Raw genomic sequence first — 18,075 nt, forward strand, 5'->3', positions numbered from 1 at the left:
AAATGAAAAATCAAAACTCTTATTTTCCACATTAAATATATTCAGTAAATAATGTTTCCAAAGTATAAAATACTAATCTAGAAATTGTACCAACAAAAATCAAGTTAAAATTCTACAAGGTAGGTGTCCTTCTATACCAAAATCTGGCTCTGAAATCATCCGAACATGTTAGGAAAGAGGCTTGTGTAGGGGAATGGGCTATAAGTCTAACTGCTCCGTTATGACCTAGTGACATCAGTTGTTTCCTCGAGGCATTTCTTGAATTCCAGGCACACAGAGATGTGGTTGCTTCATCCGGGAAGAGAACATAGTCTTCTGTGTGATTGAATACGGCTTGTGCTTCATATTCCTGTTTTCCAGTGGTACCAGCTCCAGTGTATGCAATCAGACATCGACTAGTCGTTAATTCCCAGAGTTTGCAAATGGAATTTTTGCCAGCAGACAACAGGTATTTGCCATTGCGTGAAAACTGAACTGAACATACCTCAAAACCGTCGTGTGCCTTTGGAAAAGTATTTATGCACCTAAAATGATTATTGTTTTTCTAAACTTTGCATACACTCCTCAAAATATAACCAACCTATTTGAAACACCATCCCATAATTTAATTGCTCCATCTTTACTACAGCTAGCAAACAGTTTAGCATCCGACGACCATTTTAAACAGGTCACTGTTTGTGTATGTTGTTGATTGGGAAAAGGACACACATAACACTGTAATGTATTAACATCATACATTCTGATTACTGGGTGACTAGTGGCTACAATAAGATGGTCCCCACTAGGGTGAAAGGAAAAATATCGTACAGGTTCTGCTTCCTAAAGATATATAATGATACTGATAAACATTTCACAGTATTATAGATACTCACTGTTATAGTTTTGAAAGCCTTTTTCACACTAGCTTTGGATATATCAAACAGTTTTATATTGTGATCTTTTGAGCCAGAACATAAAATTAATTCCTTGGGATGAAATTCTAAACATGTCACTTCCTCCATATGATCATACAATGTCCTATTTAACCAGAAATTCCTATATTTACAACAAAATACATGTTTAAATGACATACCTAATAACAGGGTGACCTTGTTGTTCTCCCCTGGAAGGATCCATTTCATCGGGTGCTGATTTCGCCAACATTCTGTCAACATCCAGAATTTTAATACTAGCATCGACACTACCTGTAGCAATCAGTTGACCATCTGCAGAAAAACACCCAGCCCGACAATTCCCTTTATGAGATGTAACATATGCTGTTTCATACAAAGCTGGCTCAGGGGCCACACTACTTGAATCAGTTTCAAATTCTAAGTCTAAAAAAATCTACATATATGCCTCAAAATATCATATATAATTATTTTAAAATTACCTAACCCAGGTCCTATCTGATTATTGCCTATACCCATGCCATGAGGCCTTTCCTTTCTATCAGGTTCATGTTCTAATCCGGCTATTGTAACTCTTAACAATCTATCACTGGGAGAACAAGCAGGTTCGGCTTGAACAGCCTGAGCCAAACTTTGACCAATTGCTTGATGGCCATCATAAAATAACTGACTAAAATGTTTCGCAAATCAAAATAAAACAACAAAATAAGTAACTTAGAAGTTAGTTACCTAATGATTAGGCGGTACATAAACTCTCTACTTTTAATAATATTATTAGTATCCGGTTCATCTTCCTTTGTAGCTACTGAATTACTGGAATTATTAGAGTTTGTCATGATTTTCTAGCAAGTTTTGTTTTTCAGTTATTGCCTTAATCAACAAAAACAGACTTAATGTGGAGATCTATAATATTTATAAACTACGGCACAATACAGGTTAGGTTGTCTGTCACTGGAGATAATTCTGCCGCGACTTGATTCCCGGTCTTTACATAAAAATTATCTCAAATGAGATCCAATAATGAAATATACAATGTTTTACATGTTGCATATGCCCCAATCGGATAAAAATTCGATTTTTAAATCAATTATAGTAAGGTATGGATTTTCCCCAGCACTATATTCAGGGGTGTGCAACTACAATGCTAAGTGGTGGGGCAAAATCTTGTTTAGTCCAATCATTGGTGGCGCTGACAACGTGAATTTGATTGGTTAGTTTAAAAATATTATATAGAATCCTGTAAGGAAAATAATTTGCTTTGATTGGTCAGCCATTTCACGTGACTATTTTATGACGCCACATTTGCTGGCCAATAATATTTGAATGAAAATCGAATTTAATTTAAAAAACTAATTTATTAAAATAAAATCCTATACAAATATACATAAATGTAAATAATATAAATAATAATAAAAAACAACAGAAATATACATAATTGCAAAAAGCAAAAATAAATAAACTACAAAAATGTAAATAAAAAAAATTAAAAGCCCCATACTCCAGACAAAATAATTAAAATACTCTTCTATAACGCCTGCTCCCTTTTTCGTATTTGTTTAGTGCCATCAATTTTATAGGATCTATTAGAGTTCTATCTTGTATTTGTGCTATACTGAAGGTAAACTTTAAGTCCTTCCCTGTTAATATTGAATTAACTTGTTTAACCCAAAAATACAATGAACATTTGACAATAAGATTTAAAATGTGGTCTTCAAAATCGCTATGGACTGGGCAGTTGAAACGTTTAAAATTTATGTGTTTTTTTAAGACATCTCTCAGAATAACAGATATGCTATTTTTATGACAAAATCTAGGTATTAAATAAAAGAGATAGCTTAAAGATCTACAAACAGTATAGTAAAACAGTCTTGATGGAGTTGTTAATTTGGGTCTACGCGGCTGCATCGCTTCTATAAAATCAGTATCGAGTTTTTGATCTGTGGAACTACTTAATGTAGAATGTAGACAGATATTGCACGTTGTCTTTTTTCTCAGAAGTTTTATCAAATAGCCTGAAATATAGACTAACATGCAACGTTCCACTCTTGTTTTCCTCAGAGCAAAGTTCTCTGGAACTGAAAATATAGACTCAACTGGTGATTCTACAACCTCTGGTGATGCTACATCTCCAGTTAAAAAATAATGTAAGTTATCTAAAGCGCCTACATGTTCATCTTCTTCACAATTTGCTCCGGGCGAATGATGTGAAAAAAATGAAATGATGAGCCCTTTTAGAAATTTCTCGAACATACTAGGGGAAGGATGCTGTTTCTACCTCTATGACCTCTAATAGATCCAACAAAAATCTTTAAGCAATCTTGGTTAAGATTTGTTAAACAAATGTAGTTATTTGTAAATTTAGACAAAATAGATTTCTTTAAGTTAATAAATCCCCTAAAAGTAGCAATTAAATTTTTAATTGATGGCACCATATAAATATATAATTCCTCTACTATAAAATGATTGAACACTGATTGTTCTAAAAAGTTAAAGTATTGCAAATATTTTAGGGATATTTTACAATTAAAAGTAGTATTTATTACTACTAATTATCCAGTTATATTAATTATTACCTTCTTGTAAGACTTCTTTATGTAGAGACATCACATTGACAACATACGCACAACTTGGTAGATTAATTGAATTTTATTACTACTAACATCTTCATAAGTTTTTGAGTTTCTGTAAACAAACAATATATAAACAGACATGTAGTAGATAGATAATTTTATATGTACCTGATAAAACCAATGATGGATATGCATTTACCCAAATACCTGTTCGTGAAGGAAGGATAATTCTAAATTTTTCACTAATATGTCCATAACAAACACCATGACGTTGATATATTTGCATTGTGGTTTATCCAGGTAACTTACTATTATTTACTTAATCAACCCATTTTTGGAAAGTATCGAGATCATTCTTTGGGAAACGATGTCTAATTTCCGTAGTAGAATTTTACCCCGGTACACTACATCTTTTACTACACTGACGTATTGTCATCAATTTTTATATTATTACCCCATAATAATTAATGTAAAACAGAAAATATGCACAACGCAAAACGAAAATTTCGTGATCTAAACAAAAACCATAACCTACAAACAACAAACATAAAAATGGACGCCTATAGAAAATGCTGATTTCACACAATTTGATCGACCAATCACATTTCATGTTAGTGGCGGCACCTGCAATTTAAACTGCCAATCACAATTTGCGATCGCAGCGCTACAGTTGATTGAACTAAACAAAACATTTCCCCAAGGTCGCCTATACCGTGAAATTTCTATTTTTTCTATGACTATATTGAACCTATATGAATGAATCAGTTAGTGCCAACATGTTATCAGACCATAAAAAAGCACTGTAATTTTTATTAAAGATAATAATAATGAATATATAAATGGGTTTATGATAAATGAAATAAATAATGCTGAAACTAAACATTAATTTCCTCATTTTTGTCCCAAGGAAACGACAAATAATCGAACATTAATCCTGATATATTTGACATTGACATTTAGACCTAACCAATTTGCACGTCAACAAAAAGCTAGTAGTTATTTTCCCCGATTTTCATTTAAATTTTAGTTAAAAACAATGCTAATAATTTCGTTAGCTTCTAAAACTCGTAAAGAATAAATCATTCATATACCCTATTAGTAATTACATGTATTTGGATAACAATATGACATTGTTTATTAAGGTGAGTAATAGAGTTTGTGATTTAGTTTTCTTTCGTAAAATATTTATTTTTATAGGGTTTAATACTACATGCGTTTTTGTTGATGATATGGGTACCTCTTAGCCAAAGTTTCTACGTGCCAGGAATGGCACCTACTGACTTTCATAAAGGGGACCTCATTGAAGTCAAGGCAGTGAAAATGACCAGCATACATACCCAGTTACCGTATGAATATTATTCGTTACCTTTTTGTTTACCTAAAGGTGGTGCCAGTGCAATTCATTATAAATCTGAGAACTTAGGGGAAGTTCTGAGAGGTGATAGAATTGTCAATACCCCATATATTGTTAAAATGGCTGAGTCCACTCCATGTACTTTGTTGTGTCACACACCAGATGGCCCCATGCACTGGAGTGTTGGGGAATCACAGATGTTTGTTGATAGGATACAACATGATTATTTTGTTCATTTGTAAGTTATATTATTTTATTGTTAATAGTTTTTGTTAGTTATATTATTGTTAATATATTTTTGAATTTAGATTAGTTGATAATCTTCCCTCAGCAAGGCCAAGAGGAACCCAGGATTCTAAACCCGTAGAGTATGAACATGGTTACAGATTAGGGACAATAGTAGGAGATAAAAGTATAATAAACAATCACCTGCAGTTTAAATTATCATATCATCAGCCCCAACCGTAAGTAAATTTAATAATTTTAATATTTTATACAATATTATTTTTCAGAGGAGTGTATAGAGTGGTCGGATTTAGTTTGAATGCTAAGTCTGTATCAATGAATGACATAAAATTCGATGAAAAAACAAAACAATGTAATTTTGCCAGTAACGCAAACCCACAATTAGTTGATCCTGTTACGGGTACCAAGTTGTTTTTTACTTATGAAATTGAGTGGGAGGAGTCGAGTGTTAGTTGGGCTTCAAGATGGGACACCTACTTGGCCATGACCGATGCTCAAATTCATTGGTTTTCCATTGTCAATTCCATCGTCGTGATTTTCTTCCTATCAGGTATGCAGAAATATTATAGAAAACGTCGAGATTTTGTGTGAAAGGTAAGAGTATATTTTAATACTCATTTTATTGATAAAAGGTATTTTAACAATGATAATGGTGAGAACACTAAGAAAAGACATAGCCAAATATAATGCCGACGAATTCTTCGACGACACAGTTGAAGAAACCGGCTGGAAATTAGTTCACGGAGACGTGTTTCGACCACCCAAATACTCAAGACTGTTTGCCGCTCTAGTCGGTTCTGGCATGCAGATTTTTTTGATGACGTTACCCACTTTATGTACGAAATCGCGATATTCTAGCGTTACTAGATGTTTCACGTTGACTTCTTCCAGTTTTTGCCATGCTGGGAATTCTGTCGCCTGCATCACGGGGAGCCTTGACGAACGCCGCCATAATTTTTTATTTGATTAATGGTGCAGTGGCCGGATATTTTTCGGCCAGGTTATACAAGACGATTAAGGGACGGGAATGGAAGAGAGCCGCTTTTTTAACGGCTGTATTGTACCCAGCCATAGTAGCGTTCACTTGTTTTGTGTTGAATTTCTTCATTTGGGGTAAGTCGCTAATAAGTATTCTTGGTACATTATCAGATTAAATTATTGAGGTTCATCCTTGAAAAAGTCGAACTGTGTAGTAATAATTTTAAGATCAAATTCGAACCCTAATTGTAGTAAAGTTAGCGGCGTTGCCGGATCTTGCGAGTTGTTTGTATATTTCATGAATTTACTCCACAGCCTACTGTAATTTGTTGGACTCAAATTTTAAATATATATTTTCAATTAATTACTAATTATAAGTAATTTATTTAATATTCATATTAAACAAATTGGATTATATAGTTATCTGATTATAAGAAATGTATTTAGCGATGTTGTCGGTTCTTGTAAATTGTAGTTATGTTTCAAGAATATCGCAGACTATACAAAAGTTTCCTGGAGCTGCGAATAAATGTTCAAAATTTTGTCTATATTAGACAAATTGGATTAAAATTATAACACTTTTTACAGTTGCTGTTTTATATTAAAAGCACTTCGAAATTTGAATATGCCCATTAGACACAGTGTTTTTTTTTGTTTCTTAGGTAAAGCAAGCAGTGGAGCTGTACCATTTTCCACCATGATTTCACTGTTACTTATGTGGGTTTTCATATCCTTGCCTTTGGTATATTTGGGATATTACTTCGGTTATAGAAAACAACCCTATCAACATCCGGTTAGAACTAATCAAATACCGAGACAAGTACCTGAACAGCATTGGTATATGAACCCAATATTATGGTAAGTACCACTGTAATTCTTTCACGATTTACGTACTAATCGTATTTCGTGTGTTTTTAGTACTTTAATAGCAGGCATTCTACCATTTGGCGCCGTCTTTATCGAATTATTTTTTATATTCACCGCGATATGGCAAAACCAGTTCTACTATCTATTCGGATTCCTATTCTTGGTGTTCATCATTCTGGTTATTTCTTGTTCCCAAATATCGATTGTCATGGTTTATTTCCAATTGTGTGGTGAGGTAAGTAGATTACCAAAATTATTTGTTGCATGATGCCTTAATTATTGATTGAAATAATGTTTAACTCAATTATTTACGAAAGTATGAAATCGCGTACGTGGCTGTTTTAATTTTTTTTTTTTTTTTAATAAATAATGCATCAAAGGATTTAGATTGAATTTTAGAAGTGTTAAATATTGCTTTGGATGGGGGAGTTTAGGATGGTATAAGCGTTTTCAAAATGGCCGTCAGTGCTAGCACGTCAAGAATTGATGATAACGCGAAAAGAAACAAAAGAATTAGCAGGTGTACCGGAGAGTGATTACCGTTTGTTTTTCAAAAATTGGCCATTTGATTCTATACATTTTGCCCATCTTTCAAGTAATTTATGGATGAAATCCCAAAAAAAAACTGTTTGTGCTTTGAACAAAACCATTCATTGAGTGATTTTCTAACTTGTTCGAAATTGGCGAAGTGCCGCTCTGTAAGCGCGTATCAAGGGGGCACAAGGGCTGGAGAGTATGGCGGGTGCGATAATATGCCTCCTTCAAGTGTTTTCAGCGCTTCCTTGACCGGTTTGGTTTTATGAGATGGCGCGTTTTCTTGCTGCAAAATCACTTTACCTTATCATCTGATCTATTCCGGAGGCTTTTCGATCACTATTAACTTCTTCACCAGGTTTCAACAGTTTGTAATACACCACGCCACTCTGGTCTGACCAAACACAGACCATCGTCTGGCGACCAAAACGATTTGGAGTCGATCGACCGACTTCACCAGGTGATAACTATGATTTTTGCGCTTAGTGTTTTCAAAATAAATCCACTTTTCATCACCTGTCGGTCACACGGTCGCCAATCGTTTCTTGGGCTACATTTAACGCTTCTGACAATTTTTTTGAGTTTGAGTGGATCTTCATCCGGTAATTATTGCAGTTTCGTATCTTCAAACTTTTTCAGTCTTCCAAAACACCAACGTGTCAGCAGAATAGAATGACGTATTTATCAAATCTGTGAGAAAAACCGGTAATTACTTTCCTATACACATGGTAATTACGGATGTTCGCGATTCATTGTTTGCGTATATGACACTAAAAATATATCGAGTTTGCCTCAAAGAACAAGTATATGTACTATGGAAATAAATAAGCAACTGTCAAAAAAACGTTATTTTTTGACCACGCCTCGTATACCTTTTAACATTTCAGGACTACCACTGGTGGTGGAGAAGTTTCATGGTATCGGGAGGCTCGGCCTTCTACATACTGGGCTACTCCTTCTACTATTTCATGACCAAGCTCGAAATAACCGAATTCATCCCCACCCTGCTCTATATGAGCTACACGGGCCTCATGGTCTTCACCTTTTGGTTGCTGACCGGTACGATCGGATTCTACGCCGCCTACTCGTTCGTGCAAAAAATCTATTCGGCCGTCAAGATCGATTGAAGGGCCGATACGTCGTCGTAGTTCAGTTTTAGTTCGTATGATAACAGCAGAATTGGATGACGTAATTTATCGGAACGAAAGAAAAATGACATCTCACTTTTATAACGTGTATCCTAAATATAGATTTAAAGGCGTTACTTTAGCTGTGGTTTTTGTTGTTCAGCTCTGTTCCACTGGCTGTGAATGATCAATTAAACGTCAAATAATACCGATTAGTGTTATGAAATAATATTGTATTAATTTTGTGCAACATTATTTCGTAATATGTTTTAACAACTATACATAAAAACTCTTATGAAACTATTCTATAAGTTTTTACACAGTACTTTATATTAACGCATAAAAATAATAGTTACGTCAAGTATAAACGTGTATATATCGTTGCGTATGTCAATGATATAATCGGAGTAGTATATGAAATCTTAATCACCGCTATATAGATAAAGTTGAACTGTCTGCTTCAACTAACTCATCTCAACACTCTTCTACTATAATAGATTCTTAAGCATCATTAAGTGAAAAGTGTGAATATATGGCAAAAGCAACGATTGAGGAATATAATGCTTAGTCATAACCTATAAATATTTTCATTAAAAATCCTTAATTTAGTGACAGCACGGTCGTGCTGCGAACTGCGAAAGTTATTTTAGGCAACCGCTTACACATCCAATTCTGCTCTCCATGTACATACCATTATTTATATTTAACATTTAGATTAACATAGGTGTTTAATTTCAACTAATTTGTGATAGTAGTTGATAGGAAACAGGAAAAGAATAGGCCATCCCGTAAAAACTGTTTCCCAAGGAGTTAGAATTATTTTTATTTTTAATTGAGTATATTTAATGAAGGTACCTATGAAAATTGTAAAAAGGTGGATCAATAAACGTCAACACTTAAGTTTCAAAAATAAACTTTGATTTTTTACAACTGTGTTTTTTTTAACCTTTTAACTTAACTTTGGACTTAGTACTAATATTTGGTAGGTAATTAAAAATAATAGTCTCTTTAGACGTATTAATACCGATAACGTATTTAATTTAATCTACTTTTTATTTTGGTTTAATACGCCATAACTAATTTTAGTAATTAGACTTCAATATAGTTTCCCTTTCTCTAAATGCTTTTTGTTATTCAGCTATTGCTGCTATTAACCAATTGTCAAATAATACAGACTATTCTTACAATATAATATTGAATGAGACATAATTTTAAAAGAGTTCTCTCGTTTTTAAAGGATCACTCTTCACTTAAATATATAATGCGTGATCATCCACTATAAATATTCTGCTAAAATAGCCATGATTCAGTAATATCTCGATTTTAGACAATTAAATTTCAAAAATAAAGTGGGCTTTCTACGTATGTGTATTTGGATCGGTATACTTTTATTAATAACTTCTTTGGACGATGTATTAATACCGATAATATTTTTACTTTCTTTTTTATTTACATTAAATATATCATAACTAACTTTAATAATGTAACTCCGACATATTTTTTGCCAAGTGTTTGCTACCAGTTGTCAACAATCTGTCAAATAAACCCACTATTTTGTAATATAATTCTGTTTAAAGTTTTATCTCTGGGTACAACTTAATTTTGTAATATTTTTATAAATTATAAACTATTTTGAAGCTACGAAAAAGTGTGACTATATAATAATAACAGTGATTGAACAATATATAAAGCCCAGTCATCCCCTTTATATATTGTCCTAAAATAAATATGATTTAGTGACAATACGTGAATGTTTACGTTTATATTTTTTACCGTCATTTATATTTAACACTAGCTAAACCTAGCCTGTTGGTTATAATTCAATATGGTATTACAAAAAGACACAATTAAATTTTTGCCAAAATAATTAATATAACGTAAGCTGAATACCGTATTTTACATGAAATTCATTTATCTTTATTTTTTCTAAAATAGTTAATATAGGCACTCTACAATTTGACATTTTGAAAACAAATGAGAGAAAAATATACTGGGTATATAATAGCTTGTCAGGTATATTAACACAAATGCACAGAAGCTGATTTTATGTATAAAAATTGAATTTTACTATTATAATTATAATAATTATTATTATTCTATAAAGAAGGACGAAACTGCAAAAATGGATCAACAAATCTCAACAGGATAGTTTTTGTACTAAATTTAGTAGGTAATTAAAACCAATAATCTCTTAAATATTTTATTGATACTAGTATCTAATTTAATCAACTTTCTTCTTGGATATCTTCTTCTTTATTTGTGTCAGTGACATGACAACTGGAATCATAACTGGTAAAAACAACGGAATGTATATTGCATATCTGTAACGAAAACATTACCCTAATTTCTTGAATGTTATGATTTAAACACAACTTACTTTTGATCATCGGGGAAGTACAACAACGCTAAAAGAGAAGGATGTCCGAAAGCCTCCTCGGAATTTTTGAAAGCTATTTTTCCTTTAATCATAGCTTCATCATAATTTCCCTTGTCGCTAAATGTTTCGGCCTGCTGGATACTCTCTACCGCTAAATTAATTTTGTCAGCAATTTCATCACTTATTACAATACTATTTATTTCTGAAAGTAACTGAGCTAGGGATTTTAATGTTTTTTTAGATGATTCTATCATCGCATGTGTTTTCCTTTGTTTTAATTCCTGAACAGATGCTTCAGTAATATTTTGCACTTTAAAAAGATCAAGCAACATTTGTTCAAAGGTAAAAATAATGTTATTTATATCAGGCCGAAATGTCCCTTGTTTACATGATTGTATATCAGCATTAGCAATGTAAATACCTCCCCATCTAGGGCTAACAAATGCATTGGTGGATGATTTCTTATTTGCTGTATCGTAAATATATAATGGAGATACACAATGTGGAAAATAAATGACTAAATTAATACTTGGCCTTGGTGATAAATGAGACCACAACTTTGTTTCTAATGGTGTGATAATATGAGGTAACTGGGTTTCCATCAACGCTAAATGATCTCCTCTTTTCTGTGGTATAGCTCCAAGTTCTGTTAAATATAACCACTGAGATTTTATTGTAAAATCAGCTATAGGAAGAACATTCTTTGAAAATTGCGTTAAGGCAGAATCTAACTTTAAAATATCCACATCAACATTTAAAGTCCCTGGATCAGGGTGAACAAAACTGATCAAGAGATCATATTCTAAACTTAAAGGAATACCAAATTCTTTCTGCAATTGTTCTTTGAGCTGTAAATTTTCAATTTCATCTAGAGGCAATGAGGCTCTATAAACTCTTGTTGTGTACCACCAAATAGGTATTCCCAGTAATACTAATACTATACAGTATGAGAGAACACTTAGCACTCGGATTGTGTCTCCTAAAATCAATGTATACAAAAATATGTTTATACAACGAAAATATACAAGTATTAAACCAAACCTTTTTCATCAGCACTTTTCGTGTTATCTTTTTTTGTAACTTTGGTCGTCATTTGGTTATTTTTCCGAGCTTAATAAATAAATTTTAACTTGATTAAGTCATATAAGGTTAAATATTCATAAACTGACTTTTGGTTATGTTTACAAAATTGAAGGTCATCGATTATTGTCACTGTCAAAATTAATAAAATTGAATGTGGAATAAAATGCACTATCAAATCATTAACGTAAAAAATATATTGTAATAAATAAATATTGTAAAATATTGTATATGTTTTAGGGCTGTATTTATGTTCATCTGCCAATGAAAAAATATATTAATTAATACATTAACGATCGAATGTTTCATTCGTTTCCGTTCAATTATTCCATCACTAATTACTATCAATTGTCACTGTCAAAATTTCAAAAAATAAATCAAAACTATTTGTTTACGAACGAAGCTGTGATAATACTTTAAAATTTAAAACTATATGTTGCTCTAGATCGTGTTAAAAATATTAATATTTATACAGTATCTGTTAAAATGTTGTACCAGTTAATGTAAGTATTTCAAACTCGAACTGAATACATATATTTTGAAAGTTTGTTTTTTTAATACTAAATGTATAATATATATAATAAGCATGTATGATATAACTGAAATAAAAATAATTTTGCAATAAAAATTAAAGCCTATTATGACATTATTAATGTGTATGTTCGAAATCATTTTTAATGCGTCTTCATTAATTTTAATGCAAACAATTAAATGTTAGACATTGTTTTGACCTTAAGATTAGGAATATACTGAAAAGTTATTCATAAAAAAGCTTTAATAAATTGTTATTGGACCACTGTATAACAAGGAAGCCAAATTTAAAAATGTTAACTAATTAAAAAATATTGTTTATTGTACTTGTCTTGTTTGAACATTTCTTTATCGCAATATTTAAACAACTTTAGATAATTTAAATAAGCGTTCGCGGTTCTAATTCACTGGAAACCCATTTAAAAGTTTTGATTGTTACCAACATGAGTCCAACTTGGTTGAGTGATATGTCGGATACCGACTTAAAACATATTATAGATTCTTTAGAATTAATATTTTTCGATGTTGATGGTAAGATATATCAGTTTCATATTTGTTTCTCTAAATGTTTGCGTTTTTATTAGGAGTTTTAGCCCTGACCACTGTGCCCATACCAGGGGCAGGTGAATGTGTTCTAAAGCTTCGAGAGCTAAATAAGAATATTGGAATCGTTACGAATAATACTTTTAGCACTCAAAAAGAACTGAGTACAAGATTAGCTCATTGTGGCGTTAAAGAAGAAGAGATCAGTACACCAAATTATGCTTTATTGGCCTACCTGAAGAGTATTAATTTTTCTAAGGATGTTTATTTGATTGGTTCTTTATTATTAAGGGATATGTTAACTAATGCTGGATATAACGTTATAGTATCTGAGGTAATTATAAACCTTTATTATATTAATTATTGTTTTTGTACAAGAGAATTCAACTATATTTGACTGTGTAAATAACTATTACATAATATCAGGGTTTTCAATAAGCGCGGGTTCAAGTTATGATAACGGATTGAATTAAGATGAAAGTTGCCCTCATCGTTTAGCTTCCTGTTAATATCAATAATCTTTCCATTATATTCAATGACTAATTTCGTTTTTTTTTTTCATGTTTTTTTAAGCTGAAAGTACAAAAGTGTTTTTTTAAACTGTACATAATTAAGATAATTATGCAGAAACCAGGGCAAAGTTGTTGGTGTTTGGTGGCTGTATCAGAACTTCTTGGCCTACTTCTCAATTTTTGCAAAAGAATCACTAAAATTTGACTGAATAAGACAATTATTCTGTGTTGTTAATTTCAAACGCGTTATAGTAGGATCTCATTGAATAAGAATTACTAGAGATATGCGACTTTAAAACCGAGAAAGAACAACCTAAAGTATTCCAAAGTATATAAATTTATTTTAGGATATAAGAAAAGAACCAATTGGTGAGAATTTCACAGATATCGTGCAAGTAATAACCGATACATTGTCAATTTGCAAAAACGTCGGTGCTGTTGTTTTATGTTTTGCCATCAACTTTAACAGTCAGGCGGCGCAAGTAGCTGCAACCATTCTGAATCATATTCCGGATGTCATGCTTCTAAGTGGAGCCACGGATGATACAGCACCACTTTCAGCTAAGCATTTTGTTGTTTGTAAGTATTTTGAATATTATAACTTATAATACCGAGCAATCAAGGTCGCTTCCAAATATTGCAGGCTGTATGCACTTATCAAAATGCAAATACAACGGCATAACAGCGTGATGATGAAGATTAAACAGATTTTATTACGAAAATGTTATTTGTTTTGTGAAAAGTTTTTATCTTTCTAATACCTGGATAACAGTGGCAATGATTGTGCGTTGTTTCTGGTGTTTATTTTCCTTGTTGACTCGCTCTTCTTTAATCTTGTCTGGAGTCTTGGAGATATATTCTTGTATCCAACAAATCGTGTTTCACTTCATCTAACCGAACCTTTTTACCTTTTCTGTTAGAATCCACCTTTTCCAGAATATAAACGAATGAATCAATTGATACATTTTCATTAATTTGTTATAGATTTTTGCAATAGTCTTTTTAATCTCATTTTCTATATTTCTACTTCCACTAACCTCCTTCACATTTCTCATTATTTTGTTTCATTCCTTCTTTACCTTATCATCTTTTATAGTTACTAGTGATCACCTTGTGGCCGAATTTCAATCGCAATGTATTAAATTAATCATGCTTCTCGCATAATAAAGTAAAAGAACTAATTTTAAAATTGCATTTAATTAATTATATATCAAATTAAATCAATATTGTGATTTCGAAAATAAAGCTTGTAAGCAAAGAAAACAGACGATTCTTGTTGTTATCGAATTTTGTCGGATTTTTTTGTCAAACCTTCGGATAAAGCGGGTACATTAATTTGTTTTCTCCACAAAAAAGTAAAATATGACTTTATGTGAGCAAACTATTCTTAATCGTTTTTATCCAAACTTGCCATAATTCTTAATAATAATTCCAACAATAAGGGATTAACCGAAAGTAACAGAAAACACTAACTAAATTAAATAATTCCGTCTTATAATGTTTTAATCACTCACTTTCCATTAAAAATCCTTTCAAATGTAAAAAAAAGATTCCCTTTATTTTAACGAACACTACACTTTATTTTATTTTATAAACTTTAAAAAAAACCGCAATGTTTCAATGTTCACTTTCCATTTTAAAATCCTTTCAAATGTAAAAAAAACATTCCCTTTATTTTAACGAACACTGCACTTTATTTTATTTTATAAACTTTAAAAAAACCGCAATGTTTGTTTATATATTATGTGTCACCGATCTGACGGCTAGTCCAGGTTGCTTGATTGGGGCGTTTTTCGTTTTATTGGAGATATTTATTTGTAGCGCATATTACATAAAAATATTAGGCCTAAAAATTCTTCCTTGTTATAAGCTTTAAACGTGCCAAATTCCACGCATCCAAGTGCAGCTTTTTTTTTCAAAAAACCAGGCAGTTTTCGTTAAGCCGGTTAATATATAGAGATTGACGATTCGTGGCTCCACCCCTTTTCCTTTTTTTGATATCTGGCTCGATCGGGTTTCAACTTTTCTCCTCTCGAGTTTCATCGTATTTCATATCTTGTTTTAAAATTTCTAGATACTTATGGATTGTTGCAGTTCATAACATGTGTTATTGACGTCTGACCCCGATTATTTATCAACCTATGATCTATTTATACTTCTATTCTCTTATCTGGTGATATCCCTATTATTTTGAATTTTTTATACTACTTATTGTCGTGTTTGTTCTAGCTGTCAGATTACTGTTTACAAAGAAGTTTTCTTTTTATACTTTAATTATCGATGTATATTTATTAAATAATCGTTTATTAATAATGAACATATTTGTTTTTTAGTCCCCAAATACTATGTGGACGGTATTGAAAGATGGACCAACAGAAAATGCACACCGATGGCTAAACCGAGCGACGCCTTGAAGGATCTTCTTTTTTCTAAATATAATATCACAGACCCCAGCAAGGTTCTATTCGTGGGAGATAGGTAATATCCGATTATTATACATTTTATTACCACTGGTGCATTTATGCAATTACTTCTTTTCTCATCATAATTTCCAGACGTTTCGGTTTATTATAGCTTGTGGTTTGTCTTTTGTTTCTGTAGGCACATCGCATACTATTTTTCATCTTGCCTCGCAATCGACTGAAAAAACAGAAATGTCAGAATTTCCAAGGGTAGTTTGATTTTAGGCTGAGACCTTCTTCTGAGATATTTTGGTTAGTTGTTGCAGTTCTATTTAGATGTTCAGAGTGATTATTTATATATTACTTGAAAAACACTTTTTATTCTTCATTTACCTATTCGTTGTTCAAATAAAAACATTTGTCTTAATCTTAAACAGTCAATAACAGTCTGTCTTCTGAATTCAAATGTTATTGGGGTGAATATTAGAATGTACCAACCTCATAACGTGAGAATTTAAAGTGTATGAATGCATCTCTAGTTGTATGTCTAGTGTACGAATGATGGTGAATAAGGACTACTACAGAAATAACGGTATAAGACAAATGGAGAATGATGGAACTGCTTAAATGTTACCAAGAATTTCACAATTTGTATACGAACATTTCTTTCAGAATATAATTTTTTGTGATAACTATCTAATTTGTTTTTTTTTTCAATTTTAGTGTAACCAGTGACATAGCATTTGGTAGAAGTTGCCAGTTCAAAACTTTGCTAGTTTTATCCGGTACTATGAAAAAAGACCATATACTAAAAGGATCTTTGCCAGAAGAACAGACGCCTGATTTTATTGCTAGCAGTCTCGATGAACTATACCAGAGGTTAAAAAATTACTAAGAGTGATTGATCTTTATCCATTGTTTATAAATGACTCATATTGTTGTTAATAAAACACTCAACCACCCAAAATAAATTTTTATCTCCAAATTTGCTTTTATTTTCCTGGTTTCCAAGCATTTGAGCAATAAAATAATTAAAATCAAATATGTACATTAACTTATATGAATAACCAATTTTATAAATACACCACAAAATAGAGACACACATCTCTAAAGATAAAATATCTAAAAAAAAGTAGAAAGAAACGTCTCTGTCTTGAAAAAGCTTTTATGTATCAGTATGCTTTGGAATTATTTTCTTTTGTTTTGTTTTTTGATTAGATGTCACAAGACAGCAAAAACATTAACTATTATGTATTTCAAACAATAAACTGACAAAACACTACATTTTTTAAATTAAAATGATGTTTTACATTGTGTGCTAAACTTTTTATAAGATAAAAACGAGAACAAAAAAAGGAATATTTTGTGGTTGTTTATTCTATAATTAATTTTTTTTTGTTCCTGATGTTTTCGATTAAATGACAATAAACAGCAAAAACACTAAATATTTTATTTAACAAAATCATACAATATATACCCGCCCATTACTGCACATGAATAAAAAACCGCGAATATATGTTCTAGAAATTTCCGGTCTTTCAATAAATTGCCTTAGTGAATATCCAATAATTATTTTTATGACAATAAACTATCAATAGAAGAACTATATATTTTATAAATAATATTTTATTCCTTGTAATATTAAATTATATCAAAACGTAATTTGTTAAAATTTTAATTAATAGTGATAATGTATATGATATTTAGTTTCTAAAATGTAAAATTATCTTTATTTTAATATATTATTATACCTTGTAACATAAGCAATATACATTAGTCATATTTTCTAGATAGTTCTTCTGCTTATTTAAACTTGTTTTACCAATAAAATAAAAAAAAATTTGTTATTAAAGGACTTATATTATTTGTAGATATTATTTAATGATAGAAAATTGTATATATAATGAACATTTGTATTTTAGATCATTTACATTACCTTATTTAACTTTATAAAAATGAATATACGCTGAAAATAAAATATTATTTGTAAATTTAGGTTTAAAATTCGCGCTGAAAATTCCGGAAGTGTCTCGCCGTCTCTCTCAGATTATCGAGCGCTTTTGA

At 31.3% G+C, this 18,075-nt stretch overlaps 4 protein-coding genes across 5 annotated transcripts; 2 read left to right on the forward strand and 2 right to left on the reverse strand.

Annotated features, from left to right (window-relative positions):
- Window positions 1–17: 17 nt before the first annotated feature.
- CstF50 (cleavage stimulation factor subunit 1 Cst50) lies at window positions 18–1,869 on the reverse strand. The gene is made up of 6 exons (XM_076415133.1): window positions 1,620–1,869; window positions 1,373–1,560; window positions 1,073–1,316; window positions 873–1,017; window positions 581–819; window positions 18–524 (listed from the first exon to the last, which is right to left on the reverse strand). Exons 1-6 carry the CDS (start codon window positions 1,724–1,726, stop codon window positions 113–115), a joined length of 1,335 nt encoding a protein of 444 aa, XP_076271248.1. The 5' UTR covers window positions 1,727–1,869; the 3' UTR covers window positions 18–112.
- A 2,342-nt stretch (window positions 1,870–4,211) lies between these two features.
- On the forward strand, window positions 4,212–9,496 carry TM9SF4 (Transmembrane 9 superfamily protein member 4). The gene is made up of 9 exons (XM_076415132.1): window positions 4,212–4,602; window positions 4,658–5,052; window positions 5,123–5,278; window positions 5,327–5,610; window positions 5,693–5,896; window positions 5,952–6,173; window positions 6,701–6,896; window positions 6,957–7,140; window positions 8,327–9,496. The coding sequence occupies exons 1-9, from the start codon at window positions 4,567–4,569 to the stop codon at window positions 8,564–8,566; spliced, it is 1,917 nt and encodes a 638-aa protein (XP_076271247.1). The 5' UTR covers window positions 4,212–4,566; the 3' UTR covers window positions 8,567–9,496.
- A 1,257-nt stretch (window positions 9,497–10,753) lies between these two features.
- Window positions 10,754–12,140, reverse strand: PIG-S (Phosphatidylinositol glycan anchor biosynthesis class S). The gene is made up of 3 exons (XM_076415134.1): window positions 11,985–12,140; window positions 10,944–11,922; window positions 10,754–10,887 (listed from the first exon to the last, which is right to left on the reverse strand). Exons 1-3 carry the CDS (start codon window positions 12,034–12,036, stop codon window positions 10,788–10,790), a joined length of 1,131 nt encoding a protein of 376 aa, XP_076271249.1. The 5' UTR covers window positions 12,037–12,140; the 3' UTR covers window positions 10,754–10,787.
- Window positions 12,141–12,408: 268 nt separating this feature from the next.
- Window positions 12,409–16,996, forward strand: LOC143203040 (uncharacterized). Of its 2 annotated transcripts, XM_076415136.1 has the most exons (6): window positions 12,409–12,526; window positions 12,929–13,085; window positions 13,139–13,431; window positions 13,957–14,188; window positions 15,943–16,087; window positions 16,735–16,996. In XM_076415136.1, exons 2-6 carry the CDS (start codon window positions 12,998–13,000, stop codon window positions 16,904–16,906), a joined length of 930 nt encoding a protein of 309 aa, XP_076271251.1. In that variant the 5' UTR covers window positions 12,409–12,526; window positions 12,929–12,997; the 3' UTR covers window positions 16,907–16,996. The 2 variants fall into 2 exon arrangements, with proteins under 2 accessions (XP_076271251.1, XP_076271250.1); XM_076415135.1 differs by lacking the exon at window positions 12,409–12,526 and having other exon boundaries at window positions 12,926–13,085.
- Window positions 16,997–18,075: the final 1,079 nt, after the last annotated feature.

The sequence above is a fragment of the Rhynchophorus ferrugineus genome, unplaced genomic scaffold, assembly GCF_030347505.1.
Source record: "Rhynchophorus ferrugineus isolate W39M unplaced genomic scaffold, kcgeb_rfMv2 rfM9, whole genome shotgun sequence".
NCBI lineage: Eukaryota > Metazoa > Arthropoda > Insecta > Coleoptera > Curculionidae > Rhynchophorus > Rhynchophorus ferrugineus.

Bases quoted from the DNA above. Each gene is read 5' to 3' on its own strand.
- CstF50 (XM_076415133.1), bottom strand. From the start codon at position 1,726: ATGACAAACTCTAATAATTCCAGTAATTCAGTAGCTACAAAGGAAGAT. The intron at 820-872 runs GTGAGTATCTAT...ATATATCTTTAG, and splicing joins AGGCTTTCAAAACTATAACA to GAAGCAGAACCTGTACGATA. The intron at 525-580 runs GTTGGTTATATT...TAATCATTTTAG, and splicing joins TGGGATGGTGTTTCAAATAG to GTGCATAAATACTTTTCCAA.
- TM9SF4 (XM_076415132.1), top strand. From the start codon at position 4,567: ATGTATTTGGATAACAATATGACATTGTTTATTAAG. The intron at 5,053-5,122 runs GTAAGTTATATT...TTTTGAATTTAG, and splicing joins CATGATTATTTTGTTCATTT to ATTAGTTGATAATCTTCCCT. The intron at 5,279-5,326 runs GTAAGTAAATTT...ATTATTTTTCAG, and splicing joins TCATATCATCAGCCCCAACC to AGGAGTGTATAGAGTGGTCG.
- PIG-S (XM_076415134.1), bottom strand. From the start codon at position 12,036: ATGACGACCAAAGTTACAAAAAAAGATAACACGAAAAGTGCTGATGAA. The intron at 11,923-11,984 runs GTTTGGTTTAAT...CATTGATTTTAG, and splicing joins GAAAAGTGCTGATGAAAAAG to GAGACACAATCCGAGTGCTA. The intron at 10,888-10,943 runs GTAAGTTGTGTT...TTTTCGTTACAG, and splicing joins TACTTCCCCGATGATCAAAA to ATATGCAATATACATTCCGT.
- LOC143203040 (XM_076415136.1), top strand. From the start codon at position 12,998: ATGAGTCCAACTTGGTTGAGTGATATGTCGGATACCGACTTAAAACAT. The intron at 13,086-13,138 runs GTAAGATATATC...CGTTTTTATTAG, and splicing joins AATATTTTTCGATGTTGATG to GAGTTTTAGCCCTGACCACT. The intron at 14,189-15,942 runs GTAAGTATTTTG...TTTGTTTTTTAG, and splicing joins AGCTAAGCATTTTGTTGTTT to TCCCCAAATACTATGTGGAC.